This window comes from Saccopteryx bilineata, chromosome 2 (assembly GCF_036850765.1).
Source record: "Saccopteryx bilineata isolate mSacBil1 chromosome 2, mSacBil1_pri_phased_curated, whole genome shotgun sequence".
Taxonomy (NCBI): domain Eukaryota; kingdom Metazoa; phylum Chordata; class Mammalia; order Chiroptera; family Emballonuridae; genus Saccopteryx; species Saccopteryx bilineata.
In genome coordinates, this window is record NC_089491.1 from 218,293,950 (window position 1) to 218,318,051 (window position 24,102).

Here is a 24,102-nt window from a genome sequence, read left to right on the forward strand (position 1 = left end):
GTCGCTGGCTCAAGCAAGGGGTTACTCGGTCTGCTGTAGCCTCATGGTCAAGGCACATATGAGAAAGCAATCAATGAACTAAGGTGTCACAATGAAAATATAAACAGGGTGTCTAGGACATAGGGTTACAGGTTTTACCCATATTGGGAAAAAGAAACTAATAAGCTGGTTATTTAGAGATATTACTGTCATTTTATATCTTTTTTATATTTTCTTTTTACAGTAAAATTTATTACTTTTTTACAAATACCGAGCTAACTTCATAATCCCACTGCTCAGATAATATCTGTAAACCATGGGCCAATCCAGCCAAACACCTGCTTTTGTATGGCCTGCAAGCTAAGAACGGCTTTATATTTTTGAATGGTTTTAAAAATCAAAAGAAGAATATTGACACAAAACATGTATATGAAATTATAATATCAGTATCACAGACAAAGTTTTCATGGCCTGACCTGTGGTGGCGCAGTGGATAAAATGTCAACCTGATACACTGAGACCAGTTCAAAACCCTGGGCTTGTCTGGTCAAGGTACAAATGGGAAGCAACTCCTATGATTCATGCGTCCTGCTTTTCCCCTTCTTTCTCTCTGTCCCTCTCTTTAAAAATCAATAAATTTTTTTTAAAAAAAACCTTTTCTTGGAACACAGCCATGCTGGCTTCCTCATGTTTTGGGGACTGCTTTCACAATTTAGCAGAACTGAGTAGCTGTGAATCAGAGGGTGTGGCTTGCGAAGCCCTGCTCTCAACAATGAGTAGAAGTCCAGAAATTATTTTGAAAAGTTAGAACCAAGTGACGTCAGAGAAATGGCGCCGTGAGGAGCGTGACCGACAAATCTCCCCAAAATTTCAACAAGTTCATCAACCAGAGACAGAAAAATCTATCCTTGGAGCATCCGGGAGTTCCACACACTGAAGGCGAAGACACAGGCAGCGGCAGCCTCATAGCTGGATCATCAGGCTGCTAATTCAGGAAGGAGAGACTAGGAGAGAGGCTCCGGGAAAACGGACTCTCATTGTCGGAGCCTGCAAATGCTAACAAGCCTTGACTACCAACAAGACTGAAGCCTAATATATGACATCACCGTAGAGTCTCATGAACTGCAAATCTCTACCTAAGCGTGCCACAGGGGCAGAACCCGGGGTACAGAGTCACCGACCAGGAAGAGGGAGAGGAAAGAAAAAAGAAAAAGTTAACCTCTCAAAATCAAGAAAAATCCAGACTTTATAACGTGTTCCACTATTTTTTTGTTTCTTTCATCTTCTTGCCTTTATTATTATTATTACTATTTCCTCCACCTTGGTCCTTTTATTCTCTGCCCGTCCTATTCTTTCCTCTTCTTGAACTACACTACCCATAAGTGTTACATTTTATTTCTTTTCTTCTTCCTTACTCTCCATGAGGGCTACACTCCAAAACCCTTAACTCTCTGTTTTTTTTTATTTTTTCTTCTTTTCCTTTTCCCCTTTTTCTTATTTCTCCCTCTTTATTAGTTTCTTATTTTCTCCTTTTACTTTTCCTCTCATTCAATCCTCAACCACGAACAAATTATTTAATTTGGGACTCAAGTTTTTTTTGTGGCATTTTGGGTGCTTTTTATTTCACTTTTTTTTTCTTTTGTATTTTTCTGAAGCTGGAAACGGGGAGGCAGTCAGACAGACTGCCGCATGCGCCCGACCAGGATCCACCTGGCATGCCCAAGAGGGGGCAATCCTCTGCCCATCTGGGGCATTGCTCTGTTGCAACCAGAGCCATTCTAGACCCTGAGATGGAGGCCATGGAACCATGCTCAGTGCCCGGGCCAGCTTTGCTCCAATGGAGCCTTAGTTGCAGGAGGGGAAGAGAGAGACAGAGAGGAAGGAGAGGGGGAGGGGTGGAGAAGCAGATGGGCGCTTCTCCTGTGTGCCCTGGCCGGGAATAAAACCCGGGACTCCTGCACGCCGGGCCGACGCTCTACCACTGAGCCAACCGGCCAGGGCTACTTCGCTTTTTAACTCATTAGCATTCCTCCCAACCCAGGATCTCTATTCTATTTAGTTTTTGCTCCACTTAATACAATAGTTATTTTTTTTTCCTTCTTCTTGTTTCCCTCTTATTCCTCTCATTGTATCTCTTAGTCGACCATCACTTAAAAGCAAATCATTTTATACTTGACCCAGATTTTTTCATTTTTTGCATTTTGTGGGTCCCTACTTCCTTTTTTGCCCCTTGAATACTTCCCCCCAACTCAGGGCCTAGGAAGTTTCTGTTTCATTTAGCATACTACAATTCAAAGTTCATCACGATATTTTCCTAAGGAGGAGGGGAGAGGAGGAGAAGAGAAGAAAGAAAAGGGGGGGGGAATAATAAATTAATATTGGGTTTTTTAGTGTGTTTTTTTTTCCAAATTTTTTTTTATTCTTTTTACTTTTTTTTTATATACTTTATTAATTCTCATTAGTGCTATCAACAAGACCACCATCAGATGCCATTAAGAAAAAGGAAATCGGCCCACTTCCAGCTGTGGGCGGTACCCTCTATTCTGATTTTCCCTTTCAAAACTTGCTAGGTTAGCCCTGGCCGGTTGGCTCAGCGGTAGAGCGTCGGCCTAGCGTGCGGAGGACCCGGGTTCGATTCCCAGCCAGGGCACACAGGAGAAGCGCCCATTTGCTTCTCCACCCCTCCGCCGCGCTTTGCTCTCTGTCTCTCTCTTCCCCTCCCGCAGCCGAGGCTCCATTGGAGCAAAAATGGCCCGGGCGCTGGGGATGGCTCTGTGGCCTCTGCCTCAGGCGCTAGAGTGGCTCTGGTCGCAACATGGCGACGCCCAGGATGGGCAGAGCATCACCCCCTGGTGGGCAGAGCCTCGCCCCTGGTGGGCGTGCCGGGTGGATCCCGGTCAGGCGCATGCGGGAGTCTGTCTGTCTCTCCCTGTTTCCAGCTTCAGAAAAATGAAAAAAAAAAACAAAAAAAAAAAACAACTTGCTAGGTTGTTTTTTTTTGTTTTGTGTTTTGTAATATTCTTTTTTTTTTTTTTTTTTTTGTATTTTTCTGAAGCTGGAAACGGGGAGAAACAGTCAGACAGACTCCCGCATGCGCCTGACCGGGATCCACCCGGCACGCCCACCAGGGGCGACGTTCTGCCCACCAGGGGGCGATGCTCTGCCCCCCCCGGGGCGTTGCTCTGCCGTGACCAGAGCCACTCTAGCGCCTGGGGCAGAGGCCAAGGAGCCATCCCCAGCGCCCGGGCCATCTTTGTTCCAATGGAGCCTTGGCTGCGGGAGGGGAAGAGAGAGACAGAGAGGAAGGAGAGGGGGGTGGAGAAGCAAATGGGCGCTTCTCCTATGTGCCCTGGCCGGGAATCGAACCCGGGTCCCCCACACACCAGGCCAACGCTCTACCGCTGAGCCAACCGGCCAGGGCCTGTGTTTTGTAATATTCTTATAAAAGTGCTGTTTCCGTAGGTTCTAGAAAAAAAGAAAAGAAAAAGGAAATCAAATATCATGGATACAAAAGATAGCGAAGTAGCACAGATAGATGTGGAAAAATCTATGAAGAAACAATTTAATATATTGAAAACCTTGGAGCTAAATGACAGAGAATTCAAAATAGAAACCCTAAAAGTACTCAGAGATATACAAGAAAACACAGAAAGGCAATTTAGGGAGCTCAGAAAACAACTCAACGAACACAAAGAATATATTACCAAGGGAATTGAAACTAGGAAAACAAATCAAACAGAGATGAAAAACTCAATTCATGAACTGAAAAACGAGGTAACAAGCTTAGCTAATAGAACAGGCCAGATAGAAGGAAGAATTAGTGACATAGAAGACAAGCAACTTGAGGCACAACAGAGAGAAGAATAGAGAGACTCAAAAATTTAAAAAATGAGAAAGCCCTACAGGAATTGTCTGACTCCATCAAAAAGAATAACATAAGAATAATAGGTATATCACAGGGAGAAGAGAGAGAAAATGGAATGGAGAATATATTCAAACAAATAGACGAGAACTTCCCAAGCCTGTGGAAAGAACTAAAGCCTCAAATTCAAGAAGCAAACAGAACACCGAGTTTTCTTAACCACAACAAACCTACTTCAAAGCACATCATAATGAAAATGGCACAAAACAACAACAAAGAAAAAATTCTCAAGGCAGCCAGGGAAAAGAAGAATACAACATATAAAGGAAGGCCTATTAGATTATCATCAGATTTCTCAGCAGAAACTCTACAAGCTAGAAGAGAGTGGACCCCAATATTTAAAAGCCCTGAAAGAGAGGAACTTTCAGCCAAGAATACTATACCCATCAAAGCTTTCCTTCAAATACGAAGGAGAAATAAAAACATTCACAAATACAGAAAAGATGAGGAAATTTATCATCAGAAAACCCCCACTCCAGGAAATACTAAAAGGGGTTTTCCAACCAGATTCAAAGAACAAAACAAAACAAAACCACAAGTAAAAGCTCCACCAAGAACACAATAAAACCAAATTTAAACTGTGACAACAAAAGCATAAAAAAAAGGAGAGGATGAAGATTAACAGTAGCAAAGGACAATAAAGTGCAGAAACACTCATAAAATAGGGTACTACAATGAATATGGTAGGTACCCTTTTCATTATTTAATGGTAATCACCCTTGAAAAAACAACCACAGAAGCACATGACTTAAAAAAGGTAGCAACAAAGTAAGGAATACAAACAAACAAAAACAAATGATAAAAAAATAAAAGAGAAGAATCAAACAAGATACAAAACTAACAGAAAGCAATTTATAAAATGGCAATGGGGAACCCACAAGTGTCAATAATTACACTAAATGTAAATGGATTAAACTCATCAATAAAAAGACACAGAGTAGCAGAATGGATTAAAAAAGAAAATCCAAATGTATGCTCCCTACAACAAACACATCTAAGCAACAAGGATAAAAACAAATTCAAAGTGAAAGGCTGGAAAACAATACTTCAAGCAAATAACATCCAACAAAAAGCAGGTGTAGCAATACTCATATCTAATAATGCTGACTACAAGACAGAAAAAGTACTCATAGAAAAAAATGGTCATTTCATAATGATTAAGGGGACACTGAATCAAGAAGACATAATAATCCTTAATATATATGCACCAAACCAAGAAGCACCAAAATATATAAGACAGCTACTTATTGACCTTAAAACAAAAACTGACAAAAATACAGTCATACTTGGAGACCTCAATACACTGCTGATGGCTCTAGATCGGTCATCCAGAGAATCAATAAAGATATATTGGCCTTAAATGAAACACTAGAGAACCTGGATATGATAGACATTTACAGGACACTTCATCCCAAAGCGACAGAGTATACATTTTTCTCTAGTGTACATGGAACATTCTCAAGAATTGACCCTATGTTGGGCCACAAAAACAACATCAGCAAATTCAGAAAAATTGAAATTGTACCAAGCATATTTTCTGATCATAAAGCCTTGAAAGTAGAATTCAACTGCAAAAAAGAGGGAAAAAAATCCCACAAAAATGTGGAAACTAAACAACATACTTTTAAAAAATGAATGGGTCAAAGAAAAAATAAGCGCAGAGATCAAAAGATATATACAGACAAATGAAAATGACAATATGACATAGCAGAATCTCTGGGATGCAGCAAAAGCAGTTATAAGAGGGAAGTTCATATCACTTCAGGCCTATATGAACAAACAAGAGAGAGCCCAAGTGAACCACTTAAATTCACACCTTAAGGAACTAGAAAAAGAAGAACAAAGACAAAGAAAGCCAAAGAAACCAGCCGAAGAAAGGAGTTAATAAAACAAGAAGCTGGTTCTTTGAAAAGATCAACAAAATTGACAAACCCTTGGCAAGACTCACCAAGGAAAAAAGAGAAAGGGCTCATATAAACAAAATCCAAAATGAAAGAGGAGTAATCACCACACACATCATAGATATACAAAGAATTATTGTAGAATACTACAAAAAGCTATATGCCACCAAATTCAACAATCTAGAAGAAATGGATAAATTCCTAGAACAATACAACCTTCCTAGACTGAGTCATGAAGAAGCAGAAAGCCTAAACAGACCAATTATAGCAGGGAGGAAATAGAAAAAACTATTAAAAACCTCCCCAAAAATAAAAGTCCAGGCCCAGACGGTTATACTAGTGAATTCTATCAAACATTTAAAGAAGACTTGGTTCCTATTCTACTCAATGTCTTCCAAAAAATTGAAGAAGAAGCAATACTTCCAAACACATTTTATGAGGCCAACATAACCCTTATACCGAAACCAGGCAAGGACGGCACAAAAAAAGAAAACTAAAGACCAGTATCTCTAATGAATACAGATGCTAAAATACTAAAGAAAATACTGGCAAATCGAATACAACAACATATTAAAAAAATAATACATCATGATCAAGTGGGATTCATCCCAGAATCTCAAGGATGGTTCAACATACGTAAAACGGTTAACATAATACACCATATCAACAAAACAAAGAACAAAAACCACATGATCTTATCAATAGATACAGAAAAGGCATTCAATAAAATACAACACAGCTTTATGTTTAAGACACTCAACAGCCTGACTAGGCGGTGGCACACTGGATAGAGCGTCAGACCGGGATGCGGAAGGACCCAGGTTTGAGACTCCAAGGTCCCCAGCTTGAGCGCGGGCTCATCTGGTTTGAGCAAAAGCTCACCAGCTTGGACCCAAGGTCACTGGCTCAAGCAAGGGATCACTCAGTCTGCTGAAGGCCCACAGTCAAGGCACCTGTGAGAAAGCAATCAATGCACAACTAAGGTGTCACAACACGCAACGAGAAAATTATGATTGATGCTTCTCATCTCTCTCCGTTCCTGTCTGTCTGTCCCTGTCTATCCCTCTCTCTGACTGTCTCTCTCTGTCTCTGTAAAATAAATAAATAAAATTTTTAAAAAAGACATTCAACAAAATGGATATAAAAGGAAAATATCTCAACATGATAAAGGCCATACATGATAAACCATCAGCTAACATCATATTAAATGGCATAAAACTGAGGACTTTCCACCTTAAATCAGGAACAAGACAGGGTTGTCCACTCTCTCCACTCTTATTTAATGTGGTGCTAGAAGTTCTGGCTAGAGCAATCAGACAAGAGAAAGAAATAAAAAGCATCCATATCAGAAAAGAAGAAGTAAAGGTATCACTTTTTGCAGATGATACATCGAAAACCCCAAAGACTCCACAAAAAGATTATTAGAAACAATAAACCAATACAGTAATGTCACAGGATACAAAATTAACCTACAAAAGTCCATAGCCTTTCTATATGCCAACAATGAAATATTAGAAAACGAACTCAAAAAAATAATCCCCTTCACGATTGCAACAAAAAAAATAAAATACCTAGGAATAAACATAACAAAGAATGTAAAGGACCTATATAACGAAAACTACAAAGCATTGTTAAAGGAAATCGAAAAAGATACAATGAGATGGAAAAATATTCCTTGTTCTTGGATAGGAAAAATAAATATAATCAAAATGGCCATATTACCCAAAGCAATTTATAAATTTAATGCAATTCCCATCATAATTCTGATGACATTTTTTACAGAAATGGAACAAAAAAATCATCAGATTTATATGGAACTATAAAAAACCCCGAATAGCCAAAGCAATCCTAAGGAAAAAGAATGAAGCTGGGGGCATTACAATACCTGACTTTAAACTATATTATAGGGCCACGATAATTAAAACAGCATGGTATTGGCAGAAAAATAGACACTCAGACCAATGGAACAGAATAGAAAGCCCAGAAATAAAACCACATATATATGGTCAAATAATCTTTGATAAAGGGGCCAACAACACACAATGGAGAAAAGAAAGCCTCTTCAACAAATGGTGTTGGGAAAACTGGAAAGCCACATGCAAAAGAATGAAACTCGACTACAGCCTGTCCCCGTGTACTAAAATTAATTCAAAATGGATCAAAGACCTAAATATAAGACCTGAAACAATAAAGTACATAGAAGAAGACATAGGTACTAAAATCATGGACCTGGGTTTTAAAGAACATTTTATGAACTTGACTCCAATGGCAAGAGAAGTGAAGGCAAAGATAAATGAATGGGACTACATCAGAATTAAAAGTTTTTGCTCAGCAAGAGAAACTGATATCAAAATAAACAGACAACCAACTATATGGGAACTGATATTTTCAAACGACAGCTCAGATAAGGGCCTAATATCCAAAATTTACAAAGAACTCATAAAACTCAACAACAAACAAACAAGCAATCCAATAAAAAAATGGGAAGAGGACATGAACAGACACTTCTCCCAGGAAGAGATACAAATGGCCAACAGATATATGAAAAGATGCTCAGCTTCATTAGTTATTAGAGAAATGCAAATCAAAACTACAATGATATACCACCTCACCCCTGTTAGATTAGCTATTATCAACAAGACGGGTAATAGCAAATGTTGGAGAGGCTGTGGAGAAAAAGGAACCCTCATTCACTGTTGCTGGGACTGTAAAGTAGTACAACCATTATGGAGGAAAGTATGGTGGTTCCTCAAAAAACTGCAAATAGAACTACCTTATGACCCAGCAATCCCTCTACTGGGTATATACCCCAAAACCTCAGAAACATTGATACGTGAAGACACATGTAGCCCCATGTTCATTGCAGCACTGTTCACAGTGGCCAAGACATGGAAACAACCAAAAAGCCCTTCAATAGAAGACTGGATAAAGAAGATGTGGCACATATACACTATGGAATACTACTCAGCCATAAGAAATGATGACATCAGATCATTTACAGCAAAATGGTGGGATCTTGATAACATTATAAGGAGTGAAATAAGCAAAGCAGAAAAAAACAAGAACTACATGATTCCATACATTGGTGGAACATAAAATTGAGACTAAGAGACATGGACAAGAGTGTGGTGGTTACCAAGGGTGGGGGGGGAGGGAGGACATGGGAGGGAGGGAGGGAGAGTTAGGGGGAGGGGGAGGGGCACAGAGAACTAGATAGAGGGTGACGGAGGACAATCTGACTTTGGGCGAGGGGTTTGCAACATAATTTGATGACAAAATAACCTAGACATGTTTTCTTTGAATATATGTACCCTGATTTATTAATGTCATCCCATTACCATTAATAAAAATTTATTAAAAAAAAAAAAAAAAGAATGAAACTCGACTACAGCTTGTCCCCTTGTACTACAATTAATTCAAAATGGATCAAAGACCTAAATATAAGACCTGAAACAATACAGTACATAGAAGAAAACATAGGTACTAAACTCATGGACCTGGGTTTTAAAGAGCATTTATTTTATGAATTTGACTTCAAAGGCAAGAGAAGTGAAGGCAAAGATAAATAAATGGGACTACATCAGACTAAAAAGTTTTTGCTCAGCAAGAGAAACTGATATCAAAATAAACAGACAGCCAACTAAATGGGAAATGATATTCTCAAACAACAGTTGAGATAAGGGTCTAATATCCAAAATATACAAAGAACTCATAAAACTCAACCACAAACAAACAAACAATCCAATAAAAAAATGGGAAGAGGACATGAACAGACACTTCTCCCAGGAAGAGATACAAATGGCCAACAGATATATGAAAAGATGCTCATCTTCATTAGTTATTAGAGAAATGCAAATCAAAACTACAATGAGATACCACCTCACACCTGTTAGATTAACTATTATCAACAAGACAGGTAATAGCAAATGTTGGAGAGGCTGTGGAGAAAAAGGAACCCTCATTCACTGTTGTGGGACTGTATAGTACAACCATTATGGAAGAAAGTATGGTGGTTCCTCAAAAAACTGAAAATAGAACTACCTTATGACCCAGCAATCCCTCTACTGGGTATATACCCCAAAAACTCAGAAACACTGATACGTAAAGACACATGCAGCCCTATGTTCATTGCAGCATTGTGCACAGTGGCCAGGACATGGAAACAACCCTTCAATAGAAGACTGGATAAAGAAGATGTGGCACGTATACACTATGGAATACTCCTCAGCCATAAGAAATAATGACATCGGATCATTTACAACAAAATGGTGGGATCTTGATAACATTATATGGAGTGAAATAAGTAAATCAGAAAAAACTAAGAACTACATGATTCCATACATTGGTGGGACATAAAAACGAGACTAAGAGACATGGACATTAGTGTGGTGGTTATGGGGGGGGGGAGGGAACGAGGTAGAGGGCAAGGGGGAGGGGGAGGGGCACAATGAAAACTAGATAGAGGGTGATGGAGGACAATCTTACTTTAGGTGATGGGTATGCAACATAATTGAATGACAAGATAACCTGGACATGTTTTCTTTGAATATATGTACCCTGATTTATTGATGTCACCCCATTAACATTATTAAAAATTTATTTATAAAATAAAGTTAGAACCTAAAACTAGAGGAAGAAAGCACAATACCAGAGTTCCATAGCTGCCGAAGTACTCTTCATCTTGCCAGGTGTCCTCAGGGTCCCACTCGTCCAGGTCCTTCCCCAGGTGGTTGGCCGGGATGTACCCACAGCAGCCGGCACGCTCGCCCCACCACCAGTCAGTGGTCGTCTGTCTCAGGATGAGAATCTTCTCTCCCCTTAGAAAACTGAGCTAGAAACAGAGAGAGAGAAGTAAAAAGTCAAGGAAAACCTGTAGTTGTCATTTCAATTCTGGCTCTGTGACAAATTCTCTATCACTGGGGCCCAAATCATAGCAATTTCAAAAAAATGGGTAATTCTACCAAGTGATAATTTTTGAAAATGGTACCAGGATTTAGAGATTTTTGGAACATCTATCAGGCATCCCCAAACTACGGTCCGCGGGCCGCATGCAGCCCCCTGAGGCTATTTATCCAGGCTCCCGCCGCACTTCCAGAAGGGGCACCTCTTTCATTGCTGGTCAGTGAGAGAGCACTGTATGTGGCGGCCCTCCAATGGTCTGAGGGACAGTGAACTGGCCCCCGGTGTAAAAAGTTTGGGGACCCCTGAAAGAAAAGCACAGCTTAAATAATATTTTTTAAAAGAAAGATTAAATATTTTCAAATGGCTTAAGACAGTATTTCTCAACAGTTGCTCCACTATAACTCTATAATGGAGTAGCTGATTCAGTGCTGGAGGCTTATCCTAAGAAATGTCTGTTACAAGTAAGGACTTTTTTATTTTATAATCTTATTTTTCAGTGATGAGAATAGGTTCTTAATCAAGGTTGGTAAGCAGAAACTGGAACAGGTGGTTCCTTGCCCAGGTACCTTTCACACCAGGCTTGGATCACCATTTGTTAGACTGCAAAGGGTAGGATCGGCCACTCCCAGTCCTCACGTGGCTCTAAACAACATCTGAATATTTCTTTCACTTGGTATGATTTCTGGAAAATTTCACCTAATTCTGTCAAGGAGCATGTTGTAATCCACCACACACGGCCCTGATGCACACAGCTACCTGTGTCTCATCCCTGGCAGCATAGTCTGCAATGGCCACAAACTCCTCAGGGTGCACCCACTCCGCGAGGGGCTCTTCACAGTGTGCCACAGGCTCTTCTCCCTCCTGCCAAAGCCAAAGACAGAACAAGGAAATGACTGCAGGGCCTTTCCTTTTCCTTTCCCTTTTCCTTTTCTTTCCTTCCTTCCTTCCTGGGGGGGGGGGGGGGGGGGCAGACTCCAGAGTATTGGGATTTATAAAGACTCAAGTGACCAAGTTTTCATCATATGATTGGGTCATCCTCACTTGCGGAACTGAGCAGACTCACATGCCCTCCACCTTTACTTCTTATTCTAGTACAAAATGATTTGCAACCTCAAGAGAGCATCAAAGGAAGAAACAAGAAAGCAGCACTTTTAGTGCCTATGAGGTGACTGACCCCTGATCGATCAAGGCACTTCCTGAAAGTGATGCCCAGCCCCAGGAGAAAGAAGTCCCATCTCTGGGTGTCACGCTCTGGGGACCTCATCAGACTCGAAAACAGATGGATGGGCATTGCTGAAGGCCTAAGGAAGGAGCTGGTGACCTGGCAGCAGGTATGTGGCCTCACTGGACAGCACTGCCAGGACCCAGAAGCAGGCCCCACACCGCGGGTGTCTACATGCTGCCCATCCCCACTTCATATCAGAAGGCACTTCCTGGAAGACATCACTGAAGGCAGCAACCTCCAACCATGGTTCCAGTTCACCGCAGCAACCCCTCCCAGTATGTACATTTGTAACAAATGTTGCTAAATATTAACTTAATTCTAGTGAAATTCTTGCGATTCTCGTGAAAGCATAAGAGTTCACGATGGAAAATTAAAACCATTTATAATCTCCCTCACTGATCAGAGATAATAACAGTTAACATATTTATATTCTTTCAGGCCTTTTTTATTTTTTTTACTTTTTTTTATTTTCTTAAGTGAGAACTGGGGAAGCAGAGAAACAGACTCCACATGTGCCCCAACCAGGATCCACCCCCTACCTAGGATGCTCTGCCTATCTGAGGCTGTTGCTCTGTTGCTAGGCAACCAAGCTATTTTTAGTGCCTAAAACAAGGCCATGGAATTATCCTCAGCTACCACAGCCAACTTGCCCCAACAGAGCCATGGCTAAGGAAGGGGAAGAGAAAGATAGAAAAGGAAGGGGGAGGGGTGGAGAAGCAGACGGTCGTTCCTCACGTGTGCTCTGACCAGGAATCAAACCCATGGGCTGATACTCTACCATTGAGCCAACCAGCCAGGGCCCAGGTTTATTTTTCATAAATGTACATTTAACTCATGTACATAGGGTGTTTACTGGGATCATATAATTCTGCCTCGTGTCGTTTTCCACTTACTAAATTCTGAATACTTTCCTTCATTATTAAATATACTATCAGATAGTAGTCTATTCTATGAAATGTATTTACTAAATCTTCTAGTTTTGAATGCTTAAACTGTTTTAACATTTTTTACTATTATAAATTATGTGAAGATGTTCTCTTTTCTTACTTTTTAACTGATTTTAGAAAGAGAGACAGGAGAGGAGGAGGGGAGAGAGACAGGCATATCAATCTGTTCTTGTATGTGCCCTGATGGGGGATAGAACCGGCAAGCTCTGTGCTTTGGGACAAAGCTCTAACCAACCAAGTTGACCGGCCAGGGCAAAGATGAACTTTCTTAAACATAAGTCATTTTGTCTCTCCTTTTCTTAGGATAAATTCCTGAATGTGAAATTGATGGATCAAGACAATATATACTTTTATGACTTTCGATACCACTACCAAATGCCCTCCAGAAAGAAGTTCCTTAGCACGTGACAGTAAGCCACAGATTGTCCTACATCCTTATCCACAATGGGTATTCATCACTTCAATCTCTGCCAATTTGAGGGGGAAAATTATCCATCCCGGTGTTACTTCCTTTCTTTGATTATCAGTGAGGTCAAATATGTTTTTTAAGTACTTATTTTGCTAATTGCCTATTTCTATCCCTTGCACATTTTCCTATTATGGTAACATTAGTTGTAGCACAGTGTGATCTTCTTCTTTGCCTGCTCTCCATCCCATGTTCCTGCTTCCCCCCCCCCACCCCCCGCAACATGATCACCCTCTCACCACCATCCCTAATCCTTATTAACCACCTGGGGTATATCCTCCTATACTTTCTCCATGCTTGTGTCATACAAAAATACACATGCATGTGCACACATATGGTTTATTTTTTCTTTTGATATAGTTTTTTGCAAAGGACATAACAGACCCTTTTTTGTGTGTATGAGAGAGACAGACAGGAAGGGAGAGAGAGGGAGAGATGAGAAGCATCAACTTGTAGTTGCATCACTTCAGTTGCTCATTGATTGCTTCTTATACATGCCTTGACGGGGTTGGGGGTCCCTCCAGCCGAACCAGTGACCCCTTGCTCAAGCCAGTTACTTTGGACTCAAGCCAACAACCTTGGAATTCAAGCCAGTATCCATGGGATCATGTGGAAGATCCCACACTCAAGCTGGTGACCTCAGGAATTCAAACCTGGGACTTCAGTGTCCCAGGTCAACAAGACCTTGTAAAAAGACTGCCCAACAGTTAGAACTCTAACTTATAATTTTCAATGGCTATATAATATTATATAGCAGAAATTCTGCCTGGCTCTTCAGTCATCCTTGACTGATTGGTTGTCTCTTGGTGTCCAGTTGTCTATCACTATAAACAACACTGCCACAAACATGTGTGCACACTTATCTTTATGTGATGACATTCTGTTTTTATGGGTTAGACTGCCAAGGCTGAAAAGCAGTATAATTTTCATTCAAATATTTGTCAGATTCTTTCCAAAGTGTGTAACCCTTCATATGTCACTAGCAATGCATGCATTATCCTCTGCCTAATTCTCAGCAGAAACAGGTATTATCACTGTCTTTATTTTTTCCCAGAGTGATAGGTGTAAAGACCCCATGGAAGGTAACATGTGGGAAAACAGATTGTTTTTTATACTTTATTTTAAACACTTTTGATAGTGTAAAGAAACAACAGTAATTTATTGTGGGGTTTATAATATATGTAGAAGTAAAATAGTTAAAACAATAGCATAAAAAATGAGAGCTGGTAAATGGAACTAACTTGAGGGATTCTTACATTGTGAAGTAGTCAAAAAAAAAGACTGAAATAGGGTCATAGTGCAATTTCTTGGGTAACCACCACTAAGTAATACTTAAGGGATACAGCTAGAAAGCCAACATAAAATTACAGAAAATATTTTATGATCCACAAGAAGGCAAGAATGGAGAAAGGTACAAAGAAAAATGAAACATAAACAAAACAGCATGATGGTAGATTTAATCACATTAGTCATTATATTAAATGTTAATGAACTAAGTACTTCAAATAAAGGGCAGAAATTACATGACAGAAAAAGATACCACTATAGGCACCCTATAAGACAAACACTTTAAATATAAGGAATCAGATAGGTTGAAAATATAGGTACATATTTGTATGTGTGCCCCGGAAGCACTAGCCATAAGAAAGCTGGCACAGCAATATTAATATGACAAAGTAGCTGCAAGGTAAAAAGTATGAATAGGTTAAGAAAAAGACAAATTTTGCCTGACCAGGTGGTGGCGCAATGGATAGAGCATTGGACTGGGGCACGGAAGACCCAGGTTCAAAACCCTGAGGTCATCAGCTTGAGCGTGGGCTCATCTGATTTGAGCAAGGCTCACCAGCTTGAGCCCACGGTTGCTGGCTTGAGCAAGGTGTCACTCTGTCTGCTCTAGCCCCCCAGTGAAGGCACATATGAGAAAGCAGTCAATGAACAACTAAGGTGCCACAACGAAGAATTGATGCTTCTCACCTCTCTCCCTTCCTATCTGTCTGTCCCTATTTGTCTCTCTCTGTCTCTGTCACAAAAAAATGTAAAAGACTAATTTCATAAAAGTAAAAGGGCCAATTAATCTAGAAAACAAAAATTAACCCAGATGTATGAATCAAATAACAGATTCAAAATATATATATAAAGCAAATAGTGATAGACCCAAAAGTATATAAGCAAAAACAAAACAAACAAAAAAAAACAAATCTACCATCATGGCAGACATTTTTAAAGCTCATCTCTCTCAGCAACTGATAGAACAAGTAAACAAAAAATCAGAAAGGGTAAGAGATTCTAACAGTACTAATAACCATTTATCCTTAATGACATTTGTAGAACACTACACCCAACAATTGCAGAATATATATTATTTGCAAGTACACATGGTATATTAGCCAAAAAAGCCCATATAACTTAGGCCATAAAACAGGCCTGAATAAACTTCAAAAAATGGAAGTTTATAAAGTATGTTTTATTTTCTGACCAAATATAATTAAACCAAAATTAAATAACAAAAGAAATAAAACTTCCCAATATTGTTTGAAAATAAAATAATATTAATTCTAAATAGCCCAGAAATTTTCTAATTTCCATTGTGATATATTATAAAATATTTTAACTGATCAATAATAGAAATACAACATATTTCTATTATTGGTCAGCTAAAGCGGAGAGTAAAAGAAAAGGTATAGCTTTCAGACACATATTAGAGACGAAAGATTTAAATCAGTGATCTTAGTTTCTATATCAAGATTTTATAAAAAGAGAAAATTAAATCCAAATAGAATAGACCAAATTCAGAAAATAAAAAGGAGAAATCAATAAATAGATGATCAAAGAGAAAGTTAACAAAGACAAACTGGTTCTTTGAAAAGATAAAATTTATAAAACCCTAAAAAGGCTAATCAAGAGGAAAAATATACAACACAAATTGTGGATATCACACACCTCTTCTGTAATAGAGGGTGTTATTATTAGGATTAACAAAAATATTATGAAATAAATTTCAATATTAACTAAAATGACAGTAATATTTCAATAAGGAGTCAAATCATGACTCATAGTGCAATTTCTTGGGTAACCACCACTAAGTAATACTTAAGGGATACAGCTAGAAAGTAATCAAAAAAATAAAATAACAAGGTACCATATTAACTCATCAGACTGACCAAAATTAAAGTCTGGTGCTCTCAAGTGTTAGCAGGCACTGCGGACTACTGGCAGATCTGTGAACTGGTAAAGCCACTTGGAAGAACAACAATCATTATCTAGTAAAACTGAAAACATACAATCCCTTCCACCCTGCAATGCGTTACTACCCTAGAGCACATGTGCACAAGGAAACATGTGAGGGATGTTCACTGCAGCACTTTTTGAAATAGAAACAAACTGGAAAAACATAAGTGTCCCACAAGAAAGAAATGAATAAAACGTAGTGCATACCTAATATACATAGACCCATGTACATATTTATGAATGTGATACATTTTTGTAAGGAACACACTATAGGGACATCCTTTAGGATTAAACTAGCTCTTACATACACATTAAGGACAAGTCCCCCGAAGTAACATTATGGGAAAAGGCAAGCTGCAGATGACACACAGAATATGTCGCCACTTAAGTAAATTCTAGAGATGCCTAGATAAATTATAAAAAGTACAAAAAATGGTGAAGCACAAAAATCAATTCATAATTCATAGTAGCGTTTGCCTCTGGAGACAAAGAAAATTGAGCCTCTTTTTGGAGAATAAACTTTACTTGTAATTTTGTTTATATATTGTGTATGTTCCAAAGCAAATATGACAAAATGTTAACAAAATTTCACTTCTGTGTAATATGTACTTGATGTTTGCAATATTATTCTGTAAATGTTCCAATAGTTTTTATAATTCTCAAAAGAAAAACTGAGATATCTACAGAAAACATTTATGATTAATTTTTTTAAAGACTTTATTCATTTTTGAGAGAGAGAGAGAGAGAGAGAGAGAGAGAGAAGGGGGGAGGAGCAGGAAACATCAACTCCCATATGTGCCTTGACCAGGCAAGGCCAGGGTTTCAAACCAGTGACCTCAGCATTCCAGGTCTCTGCTTTATCCACTGAGTCACCACAGGCCAGGCTATGATTAATTTTAAGAAACAGATTAATGACATGACAACTACTATAAATAAAATTCCTATATATAAAAACCCAATTGATATTAGAATAATCATTAGAAGGGGGGAAAAAAGAAATGTTTATTATACATGCTGCCAAAGGAAGCACACAAAATAAATATATGTTAAGGCTGACATCACACACACGAAATTATTTAATTTTTTAGCCCTGGCCGGTTGGCTCAGTGGTAGAGCGTCAGCCTGGCGTGCAGAAGTCCCGGGTTCGATTCCCGGCCAGGGCACACAGGAGAAGCGCCCATCTGCTTCTCCACCCCCCCCCTCTCCTTCCTCTCTGTCTCTCTCTTCCCCTCCTGCAGCCGAGGCTCCATTGGAGCAAAGATGGCCCAGGCGCTGGGGATGGCTCCTTGGCCTCTGCCCCAAGCGCTAGAGTGGCTCTGGTCACGACAGAGCGACGCCCCGGAGGGGCAGAGCATCGCCCCTGGTGGGCGTGCTGGTGGATCCCGGTCGGGCACATGCGGGAGTCTGTCTGACTGTCTCTCCCCGTTTCCGGCTTCAGAAAAATAGAGAAAAAAAAAAAATTATTTGGCCCTGGCCCATTGGCTCAGTGGTAGAGCATCAGCCTGGCATGTGGAAGTCCTGGGTTCGATACCCAGTCAAGACACACAGGAAAAGCATCCATCTGCTTCTCCACCCTTCCCCCTCTCCTTCCTATCTCTCTCTTCCCTTCCTGCAGCCAAGGCTCCATTGGAGCAGAGTTGGCCGGGGCACTGAAGATGGCTCTATGGCCTCTGCCTCAGGCGCTAGAATGGCTCTGGTTGCAACAGAGCAACACCCCAGATGAGCAGGCCATCGCCCCCTAGTGGGCTTGCCTGGTGGATCCCTGTCGGGCCCATGCGGGAGTCTGTCTCTCTGCCTCCCCATTTCTCGCTTAAGAAAAATACAAAAAAATAAAATAAAACATTATTTATTAGCCTGAGCTGTGGTGGTTCAGTGGATAGAGTGTCAAGCTGGAATTCTGAGGTCACCGGTTCGAAACCCCAGGCTTGCCCAGTCAAGGCATATAAGAGAATCAACTACTACAAGTTGATGCTTCCCACTCCCCCCGCCTTTCCCTCTCTCTCCTCTTTTAAAAATATTATTTATTAGAGTATTTATTTGGTTCTTAATTTTACATAATCAACATTTCTTTAAATTCAAAGTGACTTTACTGCTAACTTGAATGAAACTATATATATAATCAGTATGAATACACAAACCTTTTCTAATGTATCAAACTTGTTATTAACATATTATGCCTGAGACTTTATTTTTTATTTTATTATTTTTTTATATTTTATTTATTCATTTTTAGAGAGAGAGGAGAGCAAGAGAAGGGGGGAAGAGCAGGAAGCATCAATTCCCATATGTGCCTTGACCAGGCAAGCCCAGGGTTCCAAACCAATGACCTCAGCATTCCAGACCAATGCTTTATCCACTGCGCCACCACAGGTCAGGTTTGCCTGGCATATTCTTAAACAACTACGAAAATGTATTTGCTTCACCAGAACAGGTGCCAAAAATATAACTCTAGATTCCTGGGAAATATATACAATGCCCAATTCAGAATGTCATCTGCAACCCTTATAAACATTGCCATTTCTTGTATTTAAGCATCCCAGGGATAGTGGCTGCCTTCTTAAGTCTAACGTAAGTGCCATCACTCTGGGCTAATCTCAGCTCTCTGTAATATTCACGGTCTTTAAGTACAGATTCTTACAGACTAGAACTGAAATTACCTGAGATTCACTTCCGGGGCAGTCACCTGATGTTGCCATAGTTCTCTTAGGATCTGCTGCATAGCTGCCACTTTTAAAGTTTCATTTTCCTCTCCATTTCTACTTTAAAAGAGAATGAGAAAATGCTGTATTACATTGCATAATAATTAAGTTCACTTTGCTTCCATGGTCCATGAAAAGGTCCTCTACTAAATGGAAGTAAACGTGTATGTGTAAAGAATAGAAGTAAATGTATAAATGCAATTCTTTAGAAAAACAACTGAAAACATTAAAAATTTATAAACTTCAAAGAAGTGTGTGTTTGCTTCACTGGTCTGCAAGGTGTTAATCTTTTTTTTTTTTAAGAGGTTTTTTTAAATTATTTATTTATTCATTTTAGAGAGGAGAGAGAGAGGGAGAGAGACAGAGAGAGAGAGAGAGAAAGGAGAGACAGGGGGGAGGAGCTGGAAGCATCAACTCCCATATGTGCCTTGACCACGCAAGCCCAGGGTTTTGAACCAGCGACCTCAGCATTTCCAGGCTTTATCCATTGCGCCACCACAGGTCAGATGCAAGGTGTTAATCTTATTCATTGGCTGGAACCTGTTCATTTCTGACAGATTACTGGGTTGATTTAAAACATGTTGCTGTCAAATCTTACCCCCCTGGCCAGTTGGCTCAGCGGTAGAGCATCGGCCCGGCGTGCAGGAGTCCCGGGTTCGATTCCCGGCTAGGGCACACAGGAGAGGCGCCCATTTGCTTCTCCACCCCTCCCTCTCTCCTTCCTCTCTGTCTCTCTCTTCCCCTCCTGCAGCCAAGGCTCCATTGGAGCAATGATGGCCCGGGCGCTGGGGATGGCTCTGTGGCCTCTGCCTCAGGCGCTAGAATGGCTCTGGTCGCAACAGAGCGACGCCCCAGAGGGGCAGAGCATCGCCCCCTGGTGGGCATGCGGGGGGGGGGGGGGAGATCCCAGTAGGGCGCATGCGGGAGTCTGACTGCCTCCCCATTTCCAGCTTCGGAAAAATGAAAAAAAAACTTACCTTGGAATCCTGTTAGCTTTAACGCCAATTAAACTTCCCTAGCTGGGGCTTTAAAGTATTTTCACTCACAAGGACCAAGGTCTGCATCTTCCAGAGACTTTTCCTTCTCATTTCCAATTCTTATTTTTTCAGCAATAGTATAATGCTTATTATGCTATGAGATTAATGTTTTTTTTATTCAATTCTCTTTAAAATGCGTGCTTCACCTATCAGTACCTAATAATTATTTCTGTGATATTGATAATTATAAATACTAACATACATACGCTGCATTTTTTTGGAAATACTACTTTGGAACCAGGGTGGGTCAGAGCTGGGTCAGGGCCAGGGCGGGGCCTGAGCGGGTTCCGGCTAATGGGGCGGGGCCCGGCTGATGGGGCGGGGCGAAGCTCACTGGAATGAGTGGGGCGGGTCCGGGGCAGGGTGGACCGGGTTGATGGATGGGGAGGGCTAAAGTGGGGCAAGAAAGGGACGGGAAGCAGGTGACGACCAGGACTGCAAAGGGGCGCAGGCTCCGTGAGCTGGGATGACTGTCCCCAAGATCGTGAGGGGCAGGTGGCTAATGAGGATAGTTACAAAAGGTGGGGGAGTGAGCGGAGGGGGCGGGGCGTAGATGCAGCAGATGGAGAAGAGGTAAGCCGGAAAGAAGTATGACGTCGGCTCAAGCAAGCCGGGGCTGAAAAAAGGGAGCGGACGGAAAAGTGGGCGTGGCACTGAGAGGGGCATGGCTCTTGAGAACGGCGCTGCGGTGTGGGCGCGACTCAGGGAAGGGGCGGGGCGCCGAGCTCGCGATCAGCCGCCACAGGGCTAAGCACAGAGATGGGCTAGGTGCTGGTGGTCTCGGAATGGGGCGGAGGCCTCAGTTCGCCCACTGACGCACACGCCGAGCAGGGACCTCACATCTGACACGTACTGCCTACGCGCGGTTAGCGGCCCGAGCTGTCCACGGGAAACGTACCTCAGCCGCGTTTCTCCGCTGAGTTCGGCGTCCACACCGCCAGCGCAGAGGGGTGCACGGTGCCTACCAGGACCGGAGCCACCGCCCTCAGCCCGCGCAGGCGTGATGAGCGCAAGCCGTCACCAAGGAAGGTCCCGCCCCGCGTTTGTGCATTCTGTACGCGCTACACGTTGCAGAAAAGAAGAGCCACCGCCCTCGGCCCGCGCAGGCGCAATGCGAGCAAGCCGTCAGCGGAGAAGGCCCCACCCTGTGTAAGTTAATTACCTGAGCACCCCGCGATCTAGAGGAGTGTAACCATCGTCCTCAGTCTGCACAGGCGCCGTGCGCAGGACCTTCGCGAAAAGGCCCTACCGTGGACTGAGCACCCCACGCAGTCGCACTTCACGTGTCGTGCCTTCCGAGGTCGGCCGAACCCGGCACTGCGCCCCTGCTGTTACGACGGCCCAGCCTCATATTTGAGCGGAGCGGAATCGCAGAGGCTGCCAGCCCCACCGAGAGTTGGGGATCAGTGCGTGCGAACCATCCTAACCTGGTGATGGAAACCCATTTATGGGTGACAGAAAGGGCAAAGGTTCTGGGGCCAGGACCACCGTTCTCGTGCCTGTTTTTTTTGTTGTTGTTTTGTTTTTTTTTAAGAGAGAGAGGAGGGGATAAGCATCAACTCATAATTGCATCACTTTTGTTCATTGATTGCTTCTCATCCTGTGTTGGGGGGGGGCGGTCCTGGGGTCTCCAGCAGAGCCAGTTGACCTCTTGTTCAAGCCAGCGACCTTGGGCCCAAGTCAGCGCCCATGGGATCATGTTATGATCCCACGCTGAAGCGGCTGAGCCTGTACTCAAGCCTGATGAGCAGGGGCTCAAGCAGGTGACCTCAGTGTCCCACCCAGGTCGACTGCTTTATCCACTGTGCCACCACCGGTCAGGCTATAATGCTTTTCTTGTAGTAATTCAGTTAACCTCACTGTCTGCCCTGTGAAGTATGAATCATTTGTCATTCTTTTCACTTGACAAATGGGAACGGAGTGATTATCTTTTGAGGGTTTTTGTTCACCTAAAGTAAGTTTGGGATTAAAAAGGAAATAGATGACATTAATGTCTGTGACTGTGTGATGGTCTCTGGGCTGGGGGAGCTCAGGGCTCAGGAGTGACGAAGATGGATGTTGGCAAAGGTCTGACAACAATATGAACGTATTTAATACACTGAACTGTACATTTAAAAATGGTTAAGGTGGTAAATTTTACATTGTGGGCATTTTACCACAATTTTAAAAAAATGAACAGGAATACAAAGTACCAATATGAGGAATGAAAAAAGAATTCACTAAGGATTCTACAATATATGGTCCTGGCCGGTTGGCTCAGCGGTAGTGAGTGGGCCTGGACAAGTGGAAGTCCTGGGTTCGATTCCAGTCAGGGCACATAGGAGAAGCGGCCATCTGCTTCTCCACCTCTCGCCCTCTTCCTTCTCTCTCTCTCTCTCTCTCTCTCTTCCTCTCCCACAGCCATGGCTTGAATTTTTCTAGCATATCCCATCCCCCACCTCGTCTACTGAGGATGGCTCCATGGCCTTGCTTCAGGTACTGAAATAGCTCGTTTCAAATCAGATCAACAGAGCAGCAGCCCCAGATGGGCAGAGCATTGCCCCCTAGTGGGTTTGCTGGGTAGATGGGGGGGGCACATCCGGGAGTCTGTCTCTCTTCCTCCCTGCCTCCCTGCCTCTCAATAAAAAAAATTTTTTTTTAAAGATTCTATAAAATTTTAAAAGACATATTACAAAACTTTGTCAAAAATATTTGACAAGTTAAATTACACGAATTTCTTGGAAAACACAAGTTATCAAAACAACAGAATATTTAGAAAATTTGTACAATTCTATATCTGTTAAAAGAATTGATTTTAAATCTAAAACCTTAGGGAGGATATTCCAGATCCAAATGGCGTTATTAGTAAATACTTCAAACATATAAAGAGAAACTAATATCAATGTTACACAGATTCTTCCAGAAAATAGAGAAAAATGAAATACTTCCTAACTGGTTTTATGCAGGTAGAATTAACACTGCTATAAAATATTAGCAAAAACAATCCAAAGGTATATAAACTGATCATATATCATGACCAAGTGTAGTTTATATAATATACATACTTATATCATTTAATAAATTTGTTACAAAAAAACCCAAACAAAACCTTCCACAAAGAAAAGTTCAGCCCCAAATGATTTCACTGGTGAAATCCATTACATGTATAAGCAAGAAATAACACCAATATTAAACAGAATTTTAAGAAAACAGGTGATTGCCTGACCAATGGTGGTGCAATGGATAGAGTGTGGACCTGGAATGTGGACATCCTGGGTTCAAAACCCCAGCACAGGCTCATCAGCTTGAGGACAGGGTTGCTGGCTTGAGTGCCCATGATCCTAAGCTTGCTGTCTTGAACCCAAGGTCACTGACTTGGGCAAGGGATCAATGACTCCACTTGAACCCCGCTCAAGACATGTATGAGAAGAATCAATAAACAACTAAAGTGAAGCAACAATGAGTTGATGCTTCTCATCTCTCTCCTCCATCTCTCCCTTCCTGTCTCCTTTTTCTCTCTCTCTCTCTAAAATCAATGAAAAAAGTTTAAGTGGACACTTCCCAATTTGTTTTATGAGGCAAACATATTTCTAATACAAATACCTAACTTACAAAGAAAAAGATTACAAACTAATATCCCTCATAAAAATAAATGGGAAAACCCTTTAAAAAGTTAGCACATCAAGCCCAAGAATATATACTGAGGGTAATATGTTATAGCCAAGTGGAGTTTATGCCGGTAATGCAAACTTGGATTAACACTTGAAAATTAATGTAATTAATTACCCATATTAACAGAAAAGAAAATTTATATAAT

The 24,102-nt window shown here is 41.3% G+C and overlaps 1 protein-coding gene across 3 annotated transcripts in view; it reads right to left on the reverse strand.

The window, feature by feature from the left end:
- The window catches only part of PRMT2 (protein arginine methyltransferase 2), a 43,274-nt gene extending 21,047 nt beyond the window's left edge, over nucleotides 1–22,227 (reverse strand). Inside the window, exons 1-4 of one of the 3 annotated variants that reach the window (XM_066259120.1) lie at nucleotides 21,205–22,223; nucleotides 19,228–19,329; nucleotides 11,461–11,565; nucleotides 10,451–10,633 (exon numbers count right to left, since the gene is read on the reverse strand). In XM_066259120.1, the coding sequence (XP_066115217.1) occupies nucleotides 10,451–10,633; nucleotides 11,461–11,565; nucleotides 19,228–19,266 (327 nt within the window). In that variant the 5' untranslated portion in view covers nucleotides 19,267–19,329; nucleotides 21,205–22,223. Of the gene's footprint in view, nucleotides 1–10,450; nucleotides 10,634–11,460; nucleotides 11,566–19,227; nucleotides 19,330–21,204 lie in introns of all 3 variants that reach the window. The other 2 variants (XM_066259119.1, XM_066259122.1) reach the window with 2 other exon arrangements.
- Nucleotides 22,228–24,102: the final 1,875 nt, after the last annotated feature.